This window comes from Papaver somniferum, chromosome 2, assembly GCF_003573695.1.
Source record: "Papaver somniferum cultivar HN1 chromosome 2, ASM357369v1, whole genome shotgun sequence".
Classification (NCBI taxonomy): domain Eukaryota; kingdom Viridiplantae; phylum Streptophyta; class Magnoliopsida; order Ranunculales; family Papaveraceae; genus Papaver; species Papaver somniferum.
Window position 1 is genome coordinate 183,842,378 of NC_039359.1, and position 18,409 is coordinate 183,860,786.

The 18,409-nt window shown below is 42.3% G+C and overlaps 1 protein-coding gene across 2 annotated transcripts; it reads right to left on the bottom strand.

Moving 5' to 3' along the window:
• Window positions 1-14,390: 14,390 nt before the first annotated feature.
• Window positions 14,391-17,834, bottom strand: LOC113349967 (GRF1-interacting factor 1-like). Of its 2 annotated transcripts, XM_026594013.1 has the most exons (5): window positions 17,594-17,834; window positions 16,059-16,091; window positions 15,875-15,951; window positions 15,381-15,465; window positions 14,391-15,189 (listed from the first exon to the last, which is right to left on the bottom strand). In XM_026594013.1, exons 1-5 carry the CDS (start codon window positions 17,675-17,677, stop codon window positions 14,761-14,763), a joined length of 708 nt encoding a protein of 235 aa, XP_026449798.1. In that variant the 5' UTR covers window positions 17,678-17,834; the 3' UTR covers window positions 14,391-14,760. The 2 variants fall into 2 exon arrangements, with proteins under 2 accessions (XP_026449798.1, XP_026449799.1); XM_026594014.1 differs by lacking the exon at window positions 16,059-16,091 and having other exon boundaries at window positions 14,761-15,189; window positions 17,594-17,832.
• Window positions 17,835-18,409: the final 575 nt, after the last annotated feature.

Sequence of the window (18,409 nt, forward strand, 5' to 3'; positions counted from 1 at the left end):
TGGACGAAAATGGTTACATAAACTCAAGGGAGTGGCAACGTACTACCAATATCTCAGATTCCCAACACCTGAGGGAGTAATGGAAATCAAGGGAGATCGGGTCTCTGCAAGAGAGTGCCAAGCCACTCAGGATCGTATCAACAACGAACAAGAAGAGCAGCGAAAAACCCGAAGAATTAAAAATAAAGAAGCCGCGAAAGAGAAGGCCATAGACCTGTTCCTCAACGAAACTACAGGAAAGGGCTTGACAAAAGATGATAATGTACTAAGCACAGAGACAAGTACTTCAGCAGCCAACGAAGGACAGAAACATACCAAATAGCAATCAAAGAACGTCCCAGTCCTCGGGGACCCGAAGCCGGTGTTCACGCCAGTAGAGCCCGTAAAAGAAATCAACATAGGAACGGAAGAAAACCCGAAGATGATCAAAGTAGGGACCATAATGGACGAAGAAGAGAAGATTCTCTAACCAAATTACTTAAAGAATACGCGGATGTATTCGCCTGGAAGCTAGGAGATATGCCGGGGATTGACCCGAAAGTAATCCAACACGAGCTACGCATCATACCAGGCACACCCCCGTTCAGGCAGAAAATTAGAAAAGTTGCACCAGAGTATCATAAGGCAGTGGAAAAAGAACTTCGGAAACTACTAGACGCAGGATTTATCAAGGAAGTCAAGTACCCTACATGGATCTCTAACATGGTCGTCGTTCCTAAGAAAAATGGAGGGGTTAGAATATGCATCGATTTTACTAACCTCAACAAGGCATGTCCAAAGGACAGCTATCCCCTGCCAAGCATAGATCAGCTGGTAGAAGCAGTAGAAGGATATGAAGAACTGTCATTCATGGATGGACATTCTGGCTACAACCAAGTAGCCCTGGCAGAAGAAGATCAGCCACACACAGCGTTCTACACCCCATGGCCTTTATTGCTACACTAGAATGCCCTTCGGACTTCGAAACGCAGGGGCAACATACCAAAGAATGGTCGATGCTATCTTCAGGCCATGGATTGGTAGTACCTTAGAAGTCTACGTTGACGATATGCTCGTCAAAAGTAAGCTGCGCAAAGATCACCACCAGGATCTGAGAGATATCTTCGAAGCAATGAGAAAACATCACATGAAAGTGAATCCAGAGAAATGTACTTTCGGTCACCTCGGGGAAATTCCTCGGGTATCTGGTAACAAAAAGGGGCATTGAGGTAGACCCAGTGAAGATTCAGGCCATAGTAGAAATGCCATCCCCGAAGAATTTAAAAGAAGTGCAGAAACTCAATGGGTCCATAGCAGCCTTGGGCAGATTTATTGCCCGATCCTCGGACAAATGCAAACATTTCTTCAATATTCTCAAAAAAGGGAGCAAGTTTGAATGGACCGCAGAATGCGAAGAAGCCTTCCAAAAAATCAAAGAACACCTAGCTTCAATTCCGATCCTGCAGAAGCCGGATCCTGATGAGGTTTTGGCATTACATAGCAGCAACAGAAGACGCAGTCAGCGCAGTGTTGGTCAAAACCAATACGAAGATAGAACAACCTATCTATTACGTCAGTAAGACCCTCAATTCTGCGGAAAGGAACTACACAAAGATCGAACAGCTTATCCTAGCATTGGTATGGGCTACTCAAAAGCTGAGAACCTACTTCCTAACTCACTTCGTCCGGGTCCCATGCAAAGCACCACTGGAAGCAGTCCTCAAAAGCGCGGGAAAAGTGGGCAGAATAGCCAAGTGGAACACCCACCTGGACCAATTCAACATCATTCATGAAATTCAACATTCTCGAAAATCCCAAGTTTTGGCGGATTTCTTAGCAGACCTCCCCCTGGACAACGACGAAGAGATTAAGGGAATACCAGAAGCCGAGGAAGAAAGCAAGGATCCAATGGATATCCTCGAACCCGCGAGTCAAAGACAATGGGAAGTCTTCGTCGACGGTTCCAAAAATAAGGAAGGAGCAGGAATAGGCATTGTCATCACCACCCCAACCGGAGAAAGGATTGTACAGGCACTCAGGTTAGAATTCAAAGAGCATACCAACAACATCGTCGAATACGAGGCAGTCGTACATGCCCTCCGTGTAATAATAGAAATGGGGGTAACCGATGTAAGACTGACAAGTGATTCGCTTCGCAGCTTGTCATACGGCAAATAGGGCTCGAGTACAATGTGTACGATGACACCCTCTCAGCTTACATGGCCTTGGTCCAAACATTGGCATCACAAATTCCGAACATCAAGTTCCGGCACTTATGCAGAAGGGATCTCAGGCACGCGGATGCCCTAGCATATATATCATCCATGCTGAAGGATAAAAGCGTCGAAGCTATTAAAATAACAAGGGTATACGAGCCTTCGATTGCATCTCAATTCTCCTTCGCTACCAATCAAGATACAGTGGAAGAAAATATCGAAGACCAGGTAGGAGAAGACATCCATAACGATTTTGACGAAGAAGATATCCTGTCAAGAGCAAATCAAGACGAAGACTTCAGCAACGAAGATGATTGGAGAATGGTGATCCATGCGTTTCTCGAAAAGGGAAGCTTACCCGCGGATCATAAACAAGCTAGGAAAATACTCTCCAAAGTAGGAAGATATGATCTCCGGGATGGGGTCCTGTACAAGAAATCCTTCCTCGGACCGTTACTACGTTGCTTATCCCGGAAAGAGGGGCATCGAATTCTAACGACATCCATTATGGGACGCAGGGAATCATAGCGACATGAGATCACTAGCCGACAAAGCAAAAACGCAAGGATATTACTGGCCCACAATGATACAGGATGCCGCAAGGATGTCCCGACGGTGTGAAGAATGTCAGCGCTTCGCCAAAAAGATACACGCGCCGGAAATAATGTTAAATTCTGTAGATAGCCCGTGGCCATTTGCAAAATGGGGCATAGATATCGTCGGGCCTTTCGTCGAAGGGTCAGGGAAAAGACGATTTTTGATAGTAGCCACAGACTACTTCAGTAAATGGGTGGAAGCCAAAGCCTTAGCCAGGATCATAGACGTGGACGTGTTTACTTTCATATTCCAAAACATTATTTGCAGGTTTGGCATACCATCGTAAATCGTGTCTGATAATGGTAAACAATTACAGGGGAAAAACATAGACATGCTCTTCGACACTTTCAAAATAAGGAAAAACAAGTCCACCCCCATATACCCTCAAAGCAACGGACAAGCGGAAGCTACCAACAAGACCCTCGCCATTATACTCAAAAAGCAATTAGACGAACACAAGGGGCGATGGTGTGAACAGCTACACAATGTATTATGGGCATACAGGACAACACGAAGATCTTCCACTGGGGAATCCCCGTTTCTCCTCACTTATAGAGCTGAAGCAGTCATCCCGACAGAGATCCTCATGCCAACCACAAAGACCGAAGCATGGGAGAAAAATCTCACAACAAACATGATGTTAGAGAGATTGGACGACCTAGAAGAAAGAAGGGAAGCAGCATTGCAGAAGATGGAAAATTATCAACGAAGACTAGCAAGGGAGTACAACAAAAAGGTAAAGCTTCGGAATTTTGTAGAGGGACAGTATGTGTTAAGAACAATCCCACATTATCAACGAGAAAAGAGATGGGGAAAGTTAGCACCTACGTGGGGATGACCCTTTCTAATACACGACATTGCGGGAAGCGGTTCCTACTACCTTCGCAATCTGAAAGGCGAGGTACTCCGGCATCCTTGGAATGCTAAGTGGATTAAACCATACTACCCATAGGAGCAACGTAGCTTTGCATCTGCGTGAAGAGTACCAGAAGAAGAAGGCAGCGTGACCGCTCTACATGTTTCTATCTCTGGACGAGGAATTGCATGCCTCAACCTATCAATCAACCAAGCTTTCTAAAAATCAAGTAAACAAAACCTATCAACAGTATTCGGGAAAGTAGTTAATCTACAATCTCTCAGGGATCCCCCATCAGTGTCCATAAGTGTAAGACCAGGGGAAGGCACCCAGCAGAAAGAGATACCCAACCAATCTTAAGGCAACGGGTCGACTGATGAGTGCTAAAAAGTGCATATTTCTATATATTTTTCTTGGCATTTAACTCATCTTTTGTGCATTAATTCTACATTTTATCCCATAATCTGTATTTTCATTGTTTTCAAGAATAAATATTTTTATTAATTAATTTTGTATTTTTAGGTACCAAATAAAGACTAGATGAGTTGCGGAGCCAAAAGAGCAAAGACACGGGAGAAAGCCGGTGGAATCTCTAGCGGAAAAGAAGTGAAGAATGTGTTATGGAAGACTCAAGGATAAAAATGGGCTTAAAAAGGAAGAAATTGTTCTTAAAGAAGAAGTGGGCTCAAGATTACCTAAGCCCAAATCCAATTCCTAAGCCCAAATCCATATCCTAAACCCAAAATTCAATACCCAAACCCGTTTTCCTTCTTAACCGTAAGATTGGATCCATTCCATCATCCAACGGTCGCTGCGTCATCATGCATCAGATTTCGATGCACCTTACCAACACTACAGCACCTAACTCCATCTTGAGCCGTTAGTTTCGTTGTATTTTTGCATCCAACGGTCGCTCATAATCTGTCTCCATCTCGCCGTTAGATCCGTTTCAGAAGTTATCATCCCACGGATTCCCTTCACAAAACATCAAATTTGATGATCCCGTTTAACACCTAACACACCTATACCCCAGTCGAACCAAACACTCCCTACTCCATTTTCCATCGACTTCTTTTTCTCTTTCTCCCTCACCCTCTGCAGAGAACAACTCTGCCATCACCATCACCTTCTGCCATCGCCATCATCCCTACCAGCCACTACAACCACCCTACATCAAATACAACCAAAACCCATCCTTCCCCCATCATCCTATGCTACCTATTTCACTGATTTCACACTCCCTCTCTCTGTTAGGGTTTTGAAATCGATGAACTAGGTTGATAGGCAGAGGAAGCTCGAGCTGGAGCGTAGCAGCATGGAAGACATGGGAAAAGCAGGAGAAGAAGAGAAGGAAGCATGGGTCGAGACTATTGAGATGAAATCAGAGAGTTAGGTGAGTCAATTTCACTTTTTGGTGAAACCCTAATTTTCTGATAATTTTGGGATTTTTGGGTTTTTGCTTGCTTGTATAAATAGAAGGTGTTGGGTGTGAAATTGGGGCATCTCTGGACTAGCCAGTAGAGAATTGAAACTAATTTATTTTGATGCAATTCCAATTTCAGTTCTTCTTATGCAGTTAACAGTGAATGTGTGCATGTTGTTTTCAATTATCTCGAATGTTGAATGTTGCTTGAATTATCATACTCAATGAATGTTATTGCTAGTTACATGTTTAGCATGAGCTAAATTGCATTAGGCTGAGGCTCAGATGAAGCCTAGTGCATTGTCAAATGGTGAATTGCTAGGATAGTTATCCTGATGTCTGTTTTGATTGAGCAATGGGAAGAGATTGATGCTCATAGTTCCTGTGATTGATTGTTCTGTCAAAAGACAGTCAATGCTAGGGGCAAACTAGTGAGCAAATTAGTTTTCCTCCCATTCTAGATGTATGCATAGGATATTCAACTCAACCTAGAAATATGTTGTTTGATTAGGACACAAGGTGGATTCTAAGCCTTGGCTTAACCACAAATCCTTTACAATCACTTATAATTTCAGTTCTTCTTTGCTTCCTGTTCAGTTTATCTCCTTACCTGTTTTGCTTGTTTAATTTCTTGCAATTTGTAGCTGTTGTGCACTGAAATCAGTGCACAAACTCACCCCTGCCCTTGGCTCACAGCCTTGGTTCATGCCATTTGCCCTCTTTGTTTCACTGCCACTATAACATTGTGATCTTGCATCTTGTTTTACATCATCTGCCAGCATAGTTTAACTTCTTTATGCTCCCACTCCATGTGTACTAACCCCTTGCTTATCTTCTATACTAAAACTTGGCCTTGTATACTTGCAAGAGTTTTTGTGTGTTTTCCATTTTCACACCATCGACGGAATGGGTGTATGTAAATATTTCAACCCCATATCCTAGAACGTTGCCTCAGCCCCCACCGTCTGGGAATCCTCTGGCCCAGGGTTCGCCAGCGGGGTGACAGGTCTCAAGACGATCAATAAGGTACCTCCCTTCAGTATCGCACCCAAACACTTAAAACACTTCTTTTGTTTTTAATGTCCTTCCTCACAATGCTTAAAATAAAAACAAACTAACATTGCAGGTATATCAAGAGAAGGGTCCATTTCATACAAGGTTGATTACAAAAAGCGGCAAGGCCAATTCAAGGAAGAATACAATCAAAAATATTCTTTTTACAAAATACTACCAAAATTTAACTGAAGGATAATGCCGTGGCGTCTACTTGGAAGATGCTGCCCTATCAGCAGGGTTGTTCCGAAGAGTTGAAGGGACACTCCCACCAGAAGAAGGTCCCGAAGAGCCAGGCAAAGAGGTAGGTACAGGACGACGTGGATAGCTCTTAACGAGGCCATGCTCGGTCTTAAGGCCAAGCTCAATCTTCTCCAGCATCTTGTTTGTCTCCTCCGCCAATTGACAACGAGCCTTATGCATAATAACCGCAGTTCGCTGGTGAGCTTGAGATAACGACGAGGACAGGCGATTCACTTCTTTAGAAGCAGCGCCTACGGCCTCCTCGCGGGATGCCGCAAGACTCTTAAAATAATTAGTCTGTCATTCCTGCTGCGCTAAGGAAGATTGAGCCTTTTCAAGTTTTTCATTTGCTACGCGGAGTTGTCCATCGAGCTCTGAAAAAGACAACACAAGGGAGTTAGCACAGAAAAGACACAATCACACTCGACGAAATAAAGTTATACCTTCGACACAAGCCAAAGCCTCTTCATACTCATTAACAACCGCGTCTCGAGCTTCATCAAGATAGTCATATTCCTCGGATAATTTCTTATAATCTAGTTGAAGGTTGGTGAGAGTAAATTGACTTGCATCTAATTCTACCTGCTCCATCGAATCCATGTGACGAAGGTGGTTGACTGCGTTGTTTATCTCTGTTACCCCTTTGCTAAGTCTGTACATACATACTTCGAGATTTCTCTCAGACTCATCCAGGAGGGCTATTTCAGCGCGAGACGCAGCAAGGGCTTTGTTGAGAGCCCCAACTTCGGCTCTGGCATCGTCCCTTTCTTTGGTAAGACACAGCATGCTCTCCTTAACTCCCGGAAAAGGAAGGGAGCGAGCCTTTCGTAATTCCTCTTCCAGAAGATGTATTCTAGACTCCAACAATGAAGTACGTTCACGGGATTCCCGCAGATTCTCACGTGTCCACAGCAGCGTACCATTGAACAAAGTACGGTCATGGTTATACAAATTTTGCATATCAACCATTTGAACATGCCTTGCGCGCCATCCCTCAGCCCGAGCGTCCCACTTTTTGGCTTCGCTCTTAATTTTCTCGACCAGCTCTTTGATACGAGATTTTTGTCGTGCCCTTTCGTTTCGAAGCCATATCATCTCGGGGACGCCACCCACTGGAGATAGGGTGGGGAAACTCAGACAGAACAACTAAGTAGTATAGAGGAATTACGACGAACTGCGAGGGTAAAAGAGGAAAAAGAACCAAACCTGTGAAAGCTGAAACTTGGCCGCGAGTTTGCTCTAACTCAGCGCGAACGGCGGCAAGTTCTGAACGAAGACCAGCCTCCGCTTCACCCAGCCTTTCTTTCTCTTTAAGGCTTTTCTTCAGTTCTTCTATTTCCACCTCAGCCGCAGATAATTCCTTTTCTCTGTGACGAAGCTTAGCCTCCAGCTTCAAAGATTCCGCTTTAAAGAATTGATACAGCACATGGTTACAATGCTCACTCCTCATCATCTACACATCAAAACGGAAAACATTATTACACCGAAGGATTCAATCATCACGAAGAGATATGTACGAAGACTTACCTCCAAGACACGCTGCTGAGGAAAACCATATTGGTACCCATCGGCTATGGCCATCATATCCGCGACGGAAGTAGGAGGCTCCGATACGAGGGTAGCTTCGGGAACACTCAAGCTTTTCCCCCACATCTCAGATACCCGCGCCTTGGAAGATAGTTCCATCATCCGACGGGTATAAGCATCGGAATCCTTTTCACCAGCAACCACCGGGGCAGGATGAGGGACAAACAACAGACCCTTTTTCTTGAGCCAATCCATTATGACGTCCTCACCCTCAAACGTCAGCGAATGAGGGAAATCCTCGGAAGGCGAGTCAACCACGGACTTCCCCTTTGACGATATTTCCCCATCAGCACAAGTTTCGGCATCAACATGCGCATCATGATCATCCGCGCCCCCATCCTGAACAGCAACGTCTTCCTTACCAGAACCCCCGAGCACATCCCAATTATCATTGGGGGAAAGCAGAGAGAAGTCTTCAGGAAAATCGAGAGCATCGTCAAAGAGTTCCCCTGCGGAATAAATCCTGTCAAAAGAGAACTCTTGAGAATGGTGGGGAGAGTTTCCGCAGCATCACCAGCAGGAACAGACATATCAGCGATAACACTGCCGTCAGCTACCGCGGCATTATTTCTCCCCTCATCACCATCACAACCCGCACCAATCTCCTCCTCGATATTAGGAGAGGAAGTATCAGTGCGTTCTTCCCCATCATAAATCTCCTCATCCTCGGCAAACTCTTCGTTTACCGGACTGGTAACTTCTTCATGAACCTCAGCCTCACCCGTCACAATGGTAGAAGACTGCTTCGGCCCAATATTTTTCTTCTTAGACACCTTCAAACCAACACATGTTCCACAAAAAGAGTTATTTTTTTCGAACAGTTTGATTTTCAAAAAAGGAGGAGAGGCGCGGCCAGAATCTGCAATAACCATACCTTGGAAGTAGTGGCACTCTTCGGTGGAAGTATAGCACCAGAACCTTCCTCCTCGTCTCCTTCAACGACGTCGTGGGCATAAGGAAAGTTCATGCCTTCGAAATTTAAACGCCAGGGACATAAATCTCCATAACGAACAGGAGGAGATTCACGTGGCCTGCTACTCTCAGAAGGACGCCAACCGCGCGGACCGGGAATCCAACCGTACGCCCAAGGACCAACAATTTCGATAACAGTAGCGTGCCACTCATAATCATGGTCACGCTTGATCCTCTCACGTGCCGGAAAAAGTTTCCGCTGACTAGACCCCTCGGTGCCTGGAACATACTTCAGTTTGGCATCGCTCACCTCACTTAACAGACGAATTTCGCCCCGAGGAGCAGCGAGATTCCGAAGGCTAACACTCCACGGTTTACGGTTCCTACTATTGACGTAATCACCAAAGGAGTTGTTGAAGTTTTCAGGAGTATACCATTCCCTCTCCGCGGGATTTGGAACGTAACACGTCATCGTCGTCTCCCCCTTACTCCGCAGATAACACTCCCTCAGTGCACGGAGATAATTCCCCGATAATTGCGACACAGAACGACTGTGAGTATTGGTGGAAGAGCCTTCACGACCAGCAAGCACATCGTAATAAAAGGAGTCACCAGACTTGTACAACGGCAGCATAAGACCCGCCTCGAAGGCTCCAACCGTAGTCAACAGTGAAACTCATCAAACTGATACTTCGAGATGAGCTCATAAGTAATATCATCCTCAGGGGCATAGAAACGAACCTCGAAGGCTTGAAGCTCATGCTTTTCCTTGAAAACTTCAAGGTCAATATGCTTGAACGTAACTTTCTTCTTGCTGACCGAAACGTGCGTATCACCGGGGCAGCCTCATCCTCTTCCGCGGGATCGGACGAACCAACAAAAGCCTCGGAAGCTCTTCTTTTCAAAGAAGGATTCTTAGAAGATCAGCTCTCGGGACACCACCTTTGGTGTTCTTCCCTTTGAAAGAAAGTACTGGAGGCGGCAGAGGGTGCTGCACGGGCACTACAGAACGCAGAGGAGGAACATCAAAGGCGACACACGAGGAGGTGTCTGCGTACACCTAACGTCATCACGAGGACGAGAAACCGCACGATCGGCAGCGTTTCGAGACCCGGAAGGATTTTTTGAGGGACCTCTTTCCTAGGAGGAGAGGCCTTCGCCCCAGAAGAAGAAACTCTAATACCACGGGGATCCATTTGAGACTCTCTGCGCGGAGGGGATCTCGGTAGACTAGAACCCGGAGTTTGATAAGGAAGCCGCGGACGGTCAGACATGGCTGCGAAGAGGTACAACATAAACAAGTTAGAAACAAACACAAGGACATCACCAAAGATCAAAAAACCACAAAATTAGCAGTCCATCTCAACATAGCACAGAAACCCTAAAACTAGCATACATGCTTGAAATTCCCCAAACCCTAAAACCCTAAACTCAAAAGTCCAATCAATACAAGTAAAACAATGGCCTCATCGATTTGAGACGAAGAACAGGGGAAAACTAGCATACAAGCATTAAAAGAGGTTCTTCATCACAAACAAGGGACGACAACAGCAGAAATGGGAGGCTACGATACGATCAACAGCAGAAAATTTACAATCAACACAGCTTAAAACAACAGGAACAAAGAAAAGAAACCTTACCACCACAAACAGAAGCAGGAAGAGGACAACAAAACAAAGAAGAAGCGAGCGTGATTAATGCTAAGGCAGAGAGAATTTAATGGTTGAAGAACAAAGAATGAAGACTGACAGGGAGAATGAAATTAATTTTCAAGGAGAATGAAATTAATTCTTATTCTCTCCTTAATATACTCGAAAGAAAGAGAAGGAAGTTAATGGAGGAATGGGAAATGTGCCCATTAAATGAGCAGTTAATGCACGAATAAGAAACATGCCCAAGTACTAGGAGAAGTTATTAGGAGAGAGGAAGAATATGTAACGTCTGTTTTCTTCAATGCTCCCACTAAACACTCAAGCCCGAAGAAAAGGGGCAAATTGTGTACATATTTCATCATCGAACACGTGTATATAGGAAGATACGTGGAGAGCATGCAGACAAAGTCATCAAAACACGATGACACACGCCCATAGCCAAGAAGCCTATCCCGGCGACGTCGGATCTTTGCCCGAACAAATCTAAGGGCAGAAGTTAAAAGATGCACCGAAAATACGATGTACTGCGGAGCACCAAATAACTCCCGAAGAGTTACTTTATCTCATCCCCAAAAGAAGCTAAGATCAACGGTGAAGAGAAAGTTGACTGACATGGACGTGACAGGGGCAGAAGACACTTGTCTGACACGAGCAGGCGCCTCAACTACCCTCATTAAACACTCTGAGCAGTATACGTGTCGATCAACCCGTGGAACGAACGAGGATGGCTCTGCGTGATCAAGTAATAAACGAAGACCTCCGCGTGATGGACACAAAACACAAGAAGATAAGGTTCCAACGGCCCTCAGAAATGGGTCCCACACTCTAACCCTATAAATACCCCCTCTCCACCAAGAGTGAGGGGATCGGAAAAAATCAGGGAGAGAAGGAGAGAGAAAGATTGTGAGTGTAAGTTAGTCCTTTACAATATACAGACCTATGTAAACTCCAAAGTCACTCGACTATCCCTGTAACCATCAAGTATATAGTGAAACAACAACCCCGTGGATGTAGGCCTTAGTGCTGAACCACGTAAATCCCAGTCTTATTTACATTTCAGCACTTTATATTCGCCTAACGCTCCTTGAGTATTACTTTTATACTTCGTTTTCTTTATCTTCCCCTGCGTAAACGCCCCTCGCGATGTTATTAGATGAGGCTATGATAAACCCGAGGGTTTTGAGCCAAGGAATCAATGCAATTGTATTATCAGTGCGAGACGGTACCTAGAGTGCGAACATTGTTTGTAAACATATAGATGCCTTCGTGATTTACGTGTTCACACCATCAAGATTGCTTATTCAGAACTTCATAACAAGAATGGTGCCAGGATCGTTTTAGGAATATTGGTATTCAGTCTCGACACATTCATAAAACTTAAATGTGGTGAGTTCACAAGGTACATTTCAGCACTTCCTACCATAAGCTTGCAAATATTTTCATCAGGTACTCCAGTTTCTGACAATCATCAAAAGACGTTTCAAAAAGCATTAGTTAAACAATTTGGTGTTATTTTGGACATGGCCGATTATCTCTTATTACCTGATAAACAATATCTAAAGAGCACGGAATTCAACAAAGAATGTTTAAGTTCAGGAAACTTAGTGGCAGTCAATCAGCTACAGGCATCATTTGATAAATTGCCTTTGGCTCAGTCTTGGGTCCCTTGCATCACTTGCAGGAAACGTATTTTAGAAGACGGTGGTTTTGGAAAGAAGAGTTGTTTAATCTCTAATAGGAGCTGTGTCGAACAAGTCTACATGTCAACAATGGATATTATGATATCTTGTGAAAAGGTAAAAGCTTTTGAAGAAGAGAAACATGATGACTTTGACAGTTTAGCAGGCACTGTCTCTCCAGTTCTACATAATGAGTTGGTGAGCAGTCAACTTACTGAAATCTTGGAGCGGCAAATGGCGAACCCTTTAGTTGTATCTGCTGGTACAATGCCATTACAGTGCAGTCAATTAATGGCTGAGTACAACTCGCTACTTAGTTTTGAGGAAAAGATGATCTTTATTAATCCTTCAACTGTACTCTATGCTACGCATGGTAAAGAACTGAAGACCTACCGCACTCTGCAACAGCTAACACTGGGAGGTATTTTGACAAAACATTTATACATTAAATGGTTTTTTAAACTATTATCTGTGTTCTTGGTGATTATAGCCAACTTTTGGTTAAAAGTTGTACGAGCAGCTATAAGGAATTCTTTGGTGGAGCATTTTATTCTAAAGGTAATTAATACGGATGAACAGAGAGCGACTACGGGACAAAAGCAAAGTCATTTATCAGTTTTAAGTAATTTTACCAGGAAGAATATTTGGCAGTATAGAGTTACACTTCATGTTATTCAAAAGAGTCGACAACTACAAGAAATTCAGGTTATGTTGTTTGTTTTTGATCGTGGCAAATCAACACGAATAGTTGATAAGATGGATAGTCTTCTAGACAAAGAAATGTTTGGAATAAACCGAGTAGGAGGAGAAAGGAAATTAGTAGCCGATCCTAACATGGTCGACATGAATACCATGTTCTTTTTGCCGCCTGCTACTGCATCGTTGTTGGTTGGAATACTTCTATTTATAACTAGAAACTATAACGAAGACTTGGTTGGTGGATGTTATTTCAACACAGAGTTGTTCTTGGACCAGGGAAGGAACAAGTTATTCGAACGCGCTTTCAAAGGTTTAGATCAGAATTTAGGAGATACACATGGTGTACTCGTCGTGGTCGTTGCTGGCATGGTTTACGTTAACACCACTAATAACGTGATTTTTGTCTTTGACCGTGGGAAATTTAAGCACAACTCTTATCATGTTTTGAGACACATTTTTTGGATACTGCGATTTATGATATCTAGAACTACGAGTTTTGTGTTCCATCGTGTTAAGCCGGTAAACATGGATTCTACAATTTCCATGGAGGACAAGAACTCATATTCAGTGATTAAAACTCGAGTCCTAGAGCAATATTTGGAAAGAATCAAGCATTTTTTTTTTACTCCTAACTCGAGGACGAGTTTATTTCAAGAAGTGGGGACTGATGTAGGACATCTCTGCCTTAGTCTTCAAGCTATCTTATTTCCTTTTTAGTGTTCCATCCGTTTCTAAAAAATAGGCTTGTTTGGTTTTCACAAAAATTAAGAAAACTAATCATTGGAGCCACTGTTCCATGTTTTTTCCAAATCTATCATTTGGTCCCAACTCATTTGTTATTAGAGAAATAGGAGAGAAGTGGTTCCCTTTTTGTATTAGGAGAGAAAATGGAGAGAGAGAAGTGGTCTCTCAATGGGTATAGTAGTAAAATCATAACATTTGACTTTCCACATATGAAAACAAGCCTATTCTTTTGACATACACAAAAAACGAAACTTGCCTATTTTTTTAGAAACGGGAGTATTTTTCTTCTTCTAGAGTTTTACTATTTTTAGATTCTTTCATGCCTGTATAAACAGGCTATGTCGTTCTTAGAAGGTACACATTATTATTATTATCAAGATTATCAATACAATCTCTGTTTCAGAGTAACCTATCTTCTTCTTTTCTTTCAACTTATTCAAGCTATCTTCGTCTCTTCTCATCCCTTTTCTTCCTTTGCATCCCCTACAACCTCCGAGTTGTATTCTTCCTAACAAGTTCTACATTAACACCAAATCAAAATGCATGGTGACGAGGAGAGACGAAGCCGAGTCACACCAAATCAAAAATCCTAATCATGCATCTGGATAGGACGAGGTGAAGCCGAGCCACATCAAATCAAAAATCCAATAGCGCAGGGAGAAGCCCCGCAACACCAAATCAAAAATGAACGACGGTAGAGGCGAAGCCAATTACACTAAATCAAAAATATGGTTAAAAGAAAACAAATGATAGTCCGCCCACCGGCACAAAATCTAGTCTTCTATAAAATTAAATAAGAATGTTACTAATAAGTCATGGTTCAATAGCATGCCGTTCTACGATGGACGTAAAATACTATACCACCGCACCAAAAACGAAGACATGATGAAAATATATGAAATTCATTCAGCGTGTGCAGATCATGATTTACAGGATACATTAATGCATGATAGCATGTCTAAGACGCTAGAAACAGTTCTCTCTGTAAATCTCACTACGAAAAGATCAGCAACTTCATTTTCTTACCCTAAACTAACATCAAGTCACTGCCAAAGACTTGTTTCGAACTCTAAAAAACTTGCCTAATGTTAATTTTCAACAGTTACCATCATATGATCTACTAATTACCCTCTTCATCTCCGCCTTTCAAATACATCTGTTCACCGGCTTCACCACCGTGGCCTCCTGAATTACCACCTCGCCCTTCGTTAGAATCTGCATTACCAACTTCATGTTTGCTCGCAATTGTAACCCCCCTGCTCTGCAAACCTTCACTGGCATTACTACGGCCAAAATCAGGAAACCCACCACCCATTGACCCATTTCCTCCTCCCATGCCTCCTTCACTATGCATCATGTGCAGCCCATTGTTGCTAACACCAGAGTTCATACCGAGTTGGCTATGCATAGCTTGCTGCTGTTGCATTGCAGACATTGGTTGCTGACCATACAACATTGAGGAACGGGCTGCCATCAATGACTGCGGTGTCATTGCTTGAGCTTGTTGGTGTTGCAGGTAGTGTGCACCCTGCTGAACCGCATTAGGAAACTGACAAACAAACGATAAAGTTAAGTGGTGCGTTTTCTGAGACTGGGCAGAAAAAGTAAATCAGGATCAATGCACACCACTATTTACTCGAAAGTGATTGAACTGATAGTATCAAGAAATCGGATTCACCAGTGCTAAAAACCAATTAAAGTCTGGGATAGATGAAGATACATGGAAAAAGTCATTCACACCTGAGCATGCATGGTGGGTTGTTGGGGTTGAGAATCAGCAATAGCAGCCAGATACATCAGATTTCGTTGAAGCCTCGCTTGGTTCCTGTAATAAAGCGAAAAATTATTTAGTCCTCACAATGACTTGGCGACTTTGCAACTGTTAATCATATAACTATTTAGGGAGAGTAAGTACTGGTTGAGATTGGTACAACAAACTGCTTCAACATATAATAGCATGGGATCTAGATTAAAACAGTCATATTTCACTTTAATATGCAACCTGAGATATAACTGACATTAGCCTACCAGAACAACTATTAGTCAACACTAATATTATTATGTTATTCCAGTTAAAGGACAGATCTCAGCCATATCTGCTGTTTGATGGGTTCTCTAAGATTAACAGAAGCGATGAAGAGAGCGCCAAAGATTAATGAAGCTAGCATTAGACAAACAAGCAATCCAAAAAGAAAAATGTGAATACTGCGAGTTGAGCATTATGTATAACTTACTCCGCGCATTCGCTCACTTTCCCAGTGTTCTGGTTCTCAAGAATCTTTAGAATCAAAGACTTGTTCTCATCCAGATACTGCAAATGTGAGCAGATAATCCAAAAAGAACTTATCAGAACTGTAATTAGATCAATTAAAGACCTTGAAAACAAGACTAATATGAGGGAGAGAAATATCAACCGACCACATCTAGAGCACCAAAAGAAATAAGTCCCCCCTGCTCTTGACGTCCAAATTTCAGATAAAAAAGAAAGGTTTTCTTGGCACTTTTAGATTTTGGTAACTATAGGTAAAATTCTACAGCTTTTGACACTAAGAAGTATGTGGCAGAATTTATAACTCAGCAAACAAATACACTAAGTAGTATGTGGCAAAATTTACAACTCAGCAAACAAGTTCTTCATAGTCAGGGATGATTTAATAGAAATCAGTACAAGGAACGCATTCAAGAAGTTGGCACCATGCTACTTGTCTAGAATTGAGGATTCCAAACTTCACTAAACCATCTTTAGTATCATCTTTTCCCCGACACCCACCACAAAGGAGGCGCCATCATTGAATGCCAAAGACATTATATACAGAACACCATCAGAACAGTAAACGAAAAATTGGGGCTGTACTGAATACAAATTCTACAAACCCAAACCAGGAACAAGTCCAACGGGGTAAAATATACAGAGACCAAAAAGACAATCACATGCATCTGACACCGATCCCCTTATGTAGACCTCCAAGCTCAACACATATCACATTTTGAGAGGCTTCAAAAGCTGTAATTAGTCCTACTTTCAATAAAGAAAAAGAAACAAGACTGGTTTTGTTGCAATCAGCAAAAGAGCAGAAACCCCTACAGCAATGTATTGGTATTTCGTTGAAGAAATTAAAACTCAATGGCATTCAATATTTACATACTTTTGCAAGAAACCCATACCTATTCAATTTATCAGATGTAAGAAAAAAAAAATCCTTGATAGCTAAAAGAACAAGAATGACCGAGGGTCGTCTTGTCTTGGAAATAGAAATCTATCATGAGCAAACAGTTTAAGGCCACTCTACCAAGCTCGGAAATATACTCCTAACCCCTAGTCCAAAAACTCAACATAAATTAGGGGTTAGGAGCATATGGGACTATTTAACCTTTTATGAAAGTTCAATTAGGTCTTCATGGATGCAACACGATTCATGTTATTCGTGGGTTTAGGGTTTACGAAGTACAAATATACCTTCAATCCTCGAAACATTTACCAGGGATTTTTAGCTCTAATGAATAAAACTACTCAAGACACACAGGTACCTCATTTATTAACAAGTAACAAAATAATTAGTAAATTAAAATACGACCTCAGAGTAACAAAGTCGAGATTCTTTTAAGAGAGGCTGAAAAAAGAATTAGAGAAAACTAAACTTTAAGTAACAAGGAAACATGATCTTTCTATCAACATCAGAAAAAATCCTAAAGCCCCAAAAACTTTCAACAGAAAAAAATAAAAAAATAGTTCCAAGGGTAAAACTAACACAATGAACTTGAGAAGAAGAAAACCATTAGAGAGAAAACACTCAAACAAAAGAAGAAGAAAAAAATTGAAAAACAGAATCATCAAAATGAGTAGTTGATATATTTAAAATACAAAATTAAAAAGAAGATGACAAAGGCTAGAAAGAAAAGGGGAATAGATGGATAGGAGCGAAGATAAGTAGAAGAAGAAGAAGATAAGAGACCTGTTGGATGTGATCCGTTGTGACGTTGTTAGGATTATAGCCTGCTGCCATCATTGGTTGCATCTGCATGAGATGTTGCTGCATTTTTTTTCTTCTGCCCTTTTTATTTCTCTCCCTCTGTTTCTTCTTCCCTTTTTATTTCTCCCTCTTCAGACATAAAACACAGCAAGTAAGACAGACAGCGAGAGATAAAGCAAGCAAGGGAGAAGAAAAGCAAGAGAGAAAGTGAGTGTAGTGTATTTACACACACCCCGAAGGTGTATTACAGCTTTATCATACGTCAAGTAAAATCTTTGTTCACAGATATTCCTAGAGTGGTGTTATTTATTTAATATACTTTAGAACGCATCTCGAGGATTGCAAGGCGGTTCGTGGTCTAGAATCAACTCCACCAAACCGTCTCTCAATGGAAATCGGACCAAATTTTTTATGGCGGACTCGTGTATCTTGTGTGAGACCGACGATAGAATAGACTGTTCAGAAGGCAGAAGCTTTGTTTAGTTCACAACTTGATTAAAAATGTCACTAAACTAAACTCACTGATTTTGTATCTCCTCCTGTAACTGTTAGTCACGTGGAGAGAGAGAGGGCGCATTAAGACTACACAGTACAGACCAGACCAGAGTGATGGATTACTTGCTGCATTGATTGTTTTATAACATGTCTGTGGGTTTTAATGATGCTGAGACACTCTTGGGACCGGTGGGTTGCCCACATGGTTAACTCGATGATGTCTACGAGAAATTTGTCAGACAAGAACAAAAAGTCCGACTCCAAAAACTAGTCGAGCAAATGAACAGTGTCTAAATTGGCCGA